The following is an 8,382-nucleotide window of genomic DNA, read 5'->3' as shown; positions in this document are numbered from 1 at the left end:
GAATTGGTGGAAAGTTTGAAAATAATTGACATCTTGAGTTTTAAATTCAGTGGGAAACCTCACACTTAGTTTTGTACTATTAGTAGAAGGATTTTCTTAAGGCATGAGGTATATCGATAGGGTTGGTGAATTCTCTATGCTAGTGTTCATCACACCCAGAGCACTTGGGATGTGTGTATTCCACTTACATGAGCATACGGTATATACATTTTCTCTATACTATGGACTACTCATGACATTTTACAATTGGCAATGAATCAGAACAATTAAAAGCATCTAACCATCTAAAGTGACGCTGCAATCAGTAGTTTATGATTTTTCTTTTCCAAGTAAAGAATGTCTTTCTCCATGCTGAGTCATTACAGTGAATGTTTTTATTGCCGTCCCCTCACCCCTCATATTGTTCATGTCCACATCAACAAAGCAAGGAAACTATGACTTCCACTATGAGACACATAAGCAGCTAGTTCTTACTACACTGAAGCGGAGCACACTGCAGCTTAAAAGAAGCATAAGGAAATCTACAAAAACCATGCGTAAAAACCTTATGCAACCAGTCTGGACCTTGTATTGATCCCTTGTTTTTAGGATACTTTCTTCTTTTGAAAGAATAAGGTGAACCCATGCTCAAAAACCTTTCTAAAGCATTTTGAACAAACAGCATTTTATGTGGCACTTCAAAGCAAGTTGGCACAACATGAAAGTGACATCGGGTCTCTGGTGTGTGGTGGAGTCAGGACCTCCCTGTCCCCTGTGGGCTTGGGCTCTTCAGGGAGAGAAATGGAGCCAGCTCAGAGCTCAGGGCCCAGGCTGGCCTGTGTTGCCCTTGGTCTTCAAAACGGTGTCCTCATAATGACCAGCTCCAGGGGCAGTGGTGGCCTCTAGAGGTAAGCCCTGCTGTTGGTAGCCGTAGTTGACATTCCCACAAGGAAAGTGGCGCAGCCGGAACAGAGGCACTTCCTTCATGCTGGCCGTCAGCGAAGACGGCTCCAGCAGCAGGGAGGCCCCGGGCAGTCTGCTGGCGGCTGCGTTGGGGGGAACACTGCACGACTGCGCCCCGGTGCCCTTCTGGTGCGGCTCCTTCTTTGCTGCAGGATTGTTCTTTTTGGCGGGTTTCTCTGCAAACCACGAGCCATACGTGGGGTTCCACAAGCTGGTTGGCTTGTTTCGGGAGCCTTGGACCCTGTGCAGCTCTGGTGGAGGATTGGACTGGGAGAAAGCCATGTTAACGTGTCCTCCTTCCGTGGCTGGCCCCCGCGGGCCCTGCACAGAGAGCCCCAGGGCCGCTGTCGGCTTCCTTACAGCCTTGCCAGAGGCCGCGGAGGATGGGGCAGGTGGCAGGGCAGGGCCTGGGACGCGTTCCTCCTCTTGTTTAGCCTGCTGTGGGGACACCAGCAGAGGAGGCATCCCCTCGGGGTCTTTGGGTCGCATGGGCACTTTCTCCTCCTCCTCCATGGGTGGGCCATACTCTATGGGCAGAGCGGTATTGATGACATCTGGGTCCTGCGGGAGTTAAGAGGGGCCATGAGTAGCCAGCCACAAATAGCAGGATGCCTGGAAGAGACCTGGGGCATAATTTCATCTACACTGCCTTTAGACTATGCACTGCGAATGCATTAACTCGCAGCTCTGAAGGAAAAGGATCGAGTTTGACCTCATCACTGTCCTTGGAGGCCTTGGATGGAAAAGTTAGAATGGAAGTGTGAAGAATGGGGATACCAAGTGGCACCCACCACCTGGGGTGGGTGTTGGGAGTGTTGGAGAGCAGATCCAAGCAAAGTGTAGACATGAATGGCTTACGGTGAAAACCTTAAAAAATGATCCACCTATTCCCAATAAAATTCTTCCAAATAATGATGACAGAGGTTTTCGTGTTTGACCAAGGGGGGGGGGAGAGAGAGAGAGAGAGAGAGAGTCTGTGCATACATGCATACTTGCGTGTGTGCATGCTATGGGCTTCCTTGCACTTTTCTTGCCTGCCCTCCTCCTCTGGGAGCCTACCTGGCTTACACATAGGATATCTCGTGCTTTCTGGACTGCCTTGGATAGAACGAGCCCTGTGGAGCACCCAGGAAATCTGTGACACCAGAAAGACCCTTTACCAGAATAACTTCATGCTAGATCACTGTTTGATAATAGATTGTAACACAGACAAACAGAAGCAGTTGCCAGAGGTTTGTGGGAAATTTGTGCACTGGCACGTAGGTTATGATGTCGCCATGTGAATGGGTTATATGTACCTTTATACGCCTTCTTTGGGGACCTTTTCTCCAGAGTGTTTAACAGTCCTCTCAAAATCAGGCAGAAGAAAACTTAACTCAGGAAATTTAATTCATTCAGGTTCATGCAAATTGGGAAAGAACCACATTACTGGAGTTTAACAGAACACATTCCTGCTATGTTCGTCAGTTGATGAGGTGAAGAATGAAAGAATAACTATCTTCTGACTTTCTAATCCTTTAGTCCATTATTTTTTATTATTTCTATAGTGAGTCATTTAAAATAGTCATGTGTAAAACTGCCTCATTTTGAGAGGGCTGTTATATGCGCTTGGAGAAAAAGTCCCCAAAGAAGGTGTATAAAGATGGATATAGTCCATTCATATGATGATGTCATAACCTAAATGCCAATAAACAAGCTTCTCTGAAAGATTCCCAGGGACCCTGCTCTGGAGGAAGGTGCCCATTCACCTGCCCAGCTCAAGGGCCTGAGGAGCTGGACAGAAGTGATGGCAAGGAACTAGAGCTCAGAGAAGGTGTCCACGCTTTGTCCCTTCTGAGGGGCTTTAGGGTGGTAGTGGGGTCATCATTGGACTCCTGTAAAATAGCTTTGAATAGAAATCCTGTAGGAGGGCTGGGGGAGAGAGGAGAACCTGATGACAAAGTTCCAAAGGGTGGCTAGGGATACCTGGGCAAAGAAGGGGGACCACGGGAGGCGCTGTGAGCCAGGCAGTCTCCATCCATAATGTCTATGCTTCTATCCTTACGCATTTGAACCACCTAAGTGATTTTGTTCATTGTGGGGAGCAGGTCTGAGCACACAACTCCCAGTTCCTTTTTCCTTCCCCTCCCTTTCCTTCCCATTCCATCTCAAGATCCACTTTCCATTCATGCAAGATCTAGCTTCCTATTTCCTATTGTCTTTTCATTGGCTCTTTATGTATACAATGGGTTTCTCATTGGCTGTATTTAAGCTTGTGTGTCTGATTTATTTCACTTAGCATTATGGTCTCAAGGTGCATTCACGTGCCTCCACTGGACTCAAATGTGTCCTTTATGGCACAGTGGTACCCACTGTGCATGCGCCTGATGAGCTGGGAGGCCCGGTGGTCCTCTGGACCAAAGAAGGGAAGGGAAAAAAACTCCTTACAGGGAGCAGGAAAGAGGTGTGTGCACAGGGACTGTGGACGATCGGAAGCTGTGTGACCCAGACATCCTCTCCAGCCAAAGCTCTCGCTGCCCAGTGGGGTCATCTGTGTTCCCGAATGAGGATAACATAAAATGTGCGCAAAGCGACTGGAGGAGTATACACTCACATAAGCGCCTCTGATGATGTTAAACTTTCTCCAGGTTACTTTGAATATTCCCTTAATACTCTGACATATATATAGTTGGACATACAATTTAGCAATTGTGTACTGTTTATTTCACATGTTGTTACTTTCCAGACTGGCTGTAAATTATTTGAGAGCGGGGCCGTTTCCTACATCCAGTTAATGCTCGTACATTGAGCTGATTCCCTGGCTACTGCCGGGCACCGTGTGCTGGGAGGGAAGTGAGAGTCACGAGTACTTATTGCGTGAAATGGGCCAACTGAGATCCCAGTCATTTTACAGATAGTTGAATATTCATTCTCATCATCATCAATCTTACTCTCGGACTAGTTTAACTGTTACTTCTTCTTATTCTGGTATTTGCCATCTTTTAAGACATATCCATAGAGATTAAATTATGATAGTCACAGGGAGAGAGTTTATACCTGTGTGCAGTATTCAATCCTCTCCAAAATTATGGCAAAATTGGGCCTGTCTTCAGGCTGGTGTTGCCAGCACTGGGTCATTATCCGGTACCTAAAAGAATAAGCACATTAATTAAATTAAGACAAGCACAGGGATACAAGACGCTCTTCTCCCAGTACACTTCTAAGTGGGAGGGACTAGGGAGACCCAAATCTTCAAGGGTGGCAACTCACAGAGGGCCCTCCTAGTTAGTGTATGCTGCCCCCTGCTGATGAAGGAGGGAATCGTGCCCCTGAGGTGTTCTAATACAAGCTAATTAACACAGACTACCTGGAGTTTCCATTAAATGACTCCCCTCATTCCAATCCTGGATTAAAGATGCTTCTGGGATGAAATGTTCCTTCCCATCTACCTTCACTGCGGGAAAGAGGTGAGGGACGCCAGGCGGGACAGCAGAAAATGCAGGGCACAGGACTATTTGAAGGAGACAGGAGGGCATGAGGGTGGGACACAGCACCTTAGGGGTGCTTGAAGGAGTATAGCTGGACCCAGTGACTCTCTAGCCTCCAGCCAGGGAGTGGGTGCCTTTTCTGGATGTAGTGTTGCTTTTGGAGATGGAAGACTTAGCCCATCTCTTTGAAGTCCTGTCCTGGGACCTATATTAAACGAGGCCGCCCTCTGCCCCTTCATCTTAAAAGAGGCCATGTGGCTCCTGTTATTTTTTGAGAAGAGAAACTGCTGAGTGACCAGTAAGACTGTTCCTAGAGGAGTCATACACAGGTCCAGGGCAGTTCTTAGGGGGGTCCATCCGTCCTCCACTGGTCACGAACTCCAGAACCTCCTGGTTGCTTTTGCTGGGGTACGGCATGTAGCCCAGAGAGAAGATTTCCCACAGCAGCACGCCGAAGGACCTGGTGGGGACACAAGGTGGGACACGGATGTGCATGTGCACCGAAGGTCTTAATCTTTTCCTGTTACATCGTTTCTCATTTTAGAGGACGATTCGGATAGAGGAAAGAAAAGGAACGAGAAAGTAACACATGTGATGCACCATTTAAGCGTAATCACTGATGACATTAAAAAAAAAATCAGTTACGGTTTTGTGCTTAGTTTTCTAACCTTACCCAATTGCAGTTTTATTCAATGTGTACCTTGAACCTTGGGGTCATCACATGTTCCATTATAGCATAAATATTTTCTGCATTAGTACCTTTAAAAATTTTGTTGATTTGATATGGGGTCTTACTACGCAGCTCAGACTCATAGTGATCCTTTTGTCTCAGCCTCCCCAGTGCTGGGGTTATGGGATTGTGCCACCACGCCTGGTTTTGGTGGCCAGCTTTCCAGGGCCAGCACAGCATGCGCTACCAGCGATCAAACCCACATCCTTGCACTTGGCAGGCAGGTGCTTAGACCACCAAGCTATCTCCCCAGCCCTGCACTAGTACATCGTATAAGTAAAATTTGAAGTGTCTTTTTAAAACATCCCGTTGAGTAACTGTATCATAATTTGGCTTAGTGCATTTTCAATTTTCAAGGTATTTGAAACACTGTGATGAACACCTATGTACAGTTTTTAAAGGAGAATTTCCTTAGGATAAATTTGCTGAAGACTGGATTAGGACAATCTAGTAAAAAGTAAGGGTAAGTGAAGTATAACAACTAGATCAAAAGGATCAGCACATTGGCAAGTTCTTGTACCCACTGTAGGGGTGGCTTCCCAGTGCATGTCTGCTCAGCTAGCGTACTGACGAGAGGGCAGCAGACGCGATAAGTGCTCAGCACGCTCCTCCAGGACAGAGCGCGCACGCCAAGTAGCCTGGATTTGTGTATCAGCGTAGCGGAACATCTTCCCAAGTACTCAGGAATCAATTTCATTTCATTTTTTTCTGCTCTAAATTTTCTGCTCATATCTTTTGCCCATTTTAATCATCTGGAGATAATGTTATTTTTGTATCTGTCAATTTCCTTATACATTGTAGACATTCTTTATACATTATAGACTTTCTTTATGTGTATCAAAGATGTCATCAACCTTTCATCAAAAATTCCACTCTTTCTATTAGTTACCTCCTTTCTTTCTGTTCTTTCTTCATTTTTTTCTTTTGAGGTCGTACTTGGGATTAAACCCAGAGACATTGTACGTCAATCTTTCTAAAAAATATATATGTATATATATATTTTTAAAAAGTTTTGAGACAGGGTCTTGTTAAATTGCTAAGTTGCTTGAGTTATAGGAATGTATTATATATACCTGGGTAGTTTTTTCTATTCTACATTTTAGCATACCCCAATTTTTTATTTTGAGGTAGACAAATTTGTTTATTAAAATTTTAAGATTTTCATTTATTTTATAGTTATATAATCCTCCCTTCATTAAAGATTAGATAAATAGTTGCTCTTTTCTTCAAGTTTTATTTATTTTTTCTTGTCTCTGAATCAGTTGGAATTTAATTTGGTGTACAGAGTGAGGTAAAGCTCTAAAGTTGGTTTGTTTTCTTCAACAGCTATGCCTTCAACACTATAAAACAACTTCCCTTTTACCTATTGACTTCTAATTAAAATAGGTCTATTTGTAGCCCATCCATCTATTCTAGATTATCTATTTATCCTTTACTTCTTGTATTGATGCCAGTCTGTTTGAGTTTTGTGTATTTAGTATCTAGCAAGGCCTTTTTGTCTTATTTTCTCTTTTAAAAAATGCACTTGAGTTCTCATTTGTAGCTTTTTTGAGTGCGTTTTGCAATGATTTTGTCATCCTCTAAATAACTTCCTCTGCTATTTTGATTATAATTTATTTAAAATTCTTCATTTGTTTATCTATTTTTTTATGTATTTAGTACAGGGTCTACAGTGTCTCACTACACAGATTGGAATCATAGCGAGATTCTCCTGTTTTCAGCCTCCCAAGTGCTGGGATTATAGGCTTGTGCCACCATGCCTAGTCTCAGTCACTGTCTCAGTGTGCCCCCTGGGGAGGGACACACACGGTATGGCATGCTGGGGATGGAACCCTGGTCCCTGTGCCTGCCTAAGCAGACACTTTAGTCTGCTGAGCTCTCTGGCTGGCTCTCTAAAATCCTTAATTTAATCCTTTAATCCTTAGTTTTGACACCATGTGTCAAAAAAAAAAAAAAAAAAAAAAGAAAAGAAAAGAAAAAAGGACAGCTAATCAGCTGTCCATTTTTCTTTTCTTTTTTTTTTTGACACATGGTGTCACAATGTAGTTAAGGCTTCCTTAGACTGCCAAAGTGGCCTCAAACTCATGTCAATCCTCCTGCCTCAGCCTCCCAAGTGCTGGAATTACAGGTGTACATCACCATGCCAGGCTGTCTTTGTTTTGTATCTGGATGTAGTTTTCTGTTGTTAATAAACTTTATTGTATAAAACTGTAGAGAACTATACTTCTAAGGACAATGAGGTCCTTCTATGATCATCTTGGAGAATTTCAAAGGCTCTTGTGAGGAGGACTGGGCAGATACTTTCTGTATTTTTCAAGTGGAAAGGTTGAGGCGGTGGTCACAACACAACTATCCAGGACAGAGTGGAACAGATGAACATGTTTCTTGATTCTGCTGCTGCAAATTCCCTGGCACATATGTGATGGGCTCAAAGTATATGGTGAATATTTAATTAAACACACCACAGTAGTGCTTGTCCAAGTCAGCCTTTCTACCGGATGGCACTGTGCAGCAGGAGTCATTGTATTTGTTCCTTATCACACCTGCTAAAGACACTCATGAAAGCAGACTTCTAGAACTCATTCAGAAAGTGGAAACAGTGATGGGATAAGTGTGTTCAAAGCGGGGGTGGGGGACTTGGAAGACCAGTGGCCATATTATTTACTGTAATAAATGTAAAGAAATGTAAACATCATCATATGTTGAATCCTACCTTGTGTAATTTTCCTGCTCTTTTTGTGGTCTTTCTGCCAAGGCCAAGTGAAACAGGCAAAATCAGACAAGAAAGGCCTGAGGACTTGCAGCTATATATTTTCTGTCCCTCTAGATTGACTTAGAAACAAAGGTAGTTAGGTAGATAGATGCTAGAAAGAGACTATAATGTGTTTCGAGAGAATCAGGTGTCATTCTTTTCTACCCCTTCCTCCTCTCCTCCTTCCCTTGTTAGAAGTTAGAATGCATTTCTCCCTTGTATGTTCCCACATTTTTTAACAAGTTGTGAAGACAAAAACAAAGAATATATATCATGGACTTACTTTTTGCCTTGTTAAGTTATTCTTAAATGCTACCCTACTGCTTTTTATGACTTGCTTTTCCATGCCAGATATCATTTTTGTGGTTTATTCACATCAATACATGCAGGTTTTGTGTGTTCCTTCATACTGCTGAGCAGATTTCCTCTGCTCGGCTGGTAAAGAGCTTGGTTTGGTAAAAGTAAACCAGCTTGATGGAGAGCTAGGTCAA

General features: G+C 43.7%; 1 protein-coding gene across 1 annotated transcript in view; it reads right to left on the bottom strand.

Annotated features, from left to right (window-relative positions):
- Positions 1-354: 354 nt before the first annotated feature.
- Alk (ALK receptor tyrosine kinase) overlaps positions 355-8,382 on the bottom strand; it is an 854,626-nt gene continuing 846,598 nt past the window's right edge. Inside the window, exons 27-29 of the mRNA XM_004627384.1 lie at positions 4,735-4,869; positions 3,979-4,069; positions 355-1,503 (exon numbers count right to left, since the gene is read on the bottom strand). Coding sequence (XP_004627441.1) covers positions 799-1,503; positions 3,979-4,069; positions 4,735-4,869 — 931 coding nt within the window. The 3' untranslated portion in view covers positions 355-798. The remainder of the gene's footprint in view (positions 1,504-3,978; positions 4,070-4,734; positions 4,870-8,382) is intronic.

This window comes from Octodon degus, unplaced genomic scaffold (genome assembly GCF_000260255.1).
Source record: "Octodon degus isolate 3935 unplaced genomic scaffold, OctDeg1.0 scaffold00019, whole genome shotgun sequence".
NCBI classification, from domain to species: domain Eukaryota; kingdom Metazoa; phylum Chordata; class Mammalia; order Rodentia; family Octodontidae; genus Octodon; species Octodon degus.
Note: the sequence above shows the minus strand (reverse complement) of the source record. Positions and strands in the feature narration are given on the sequence as shown.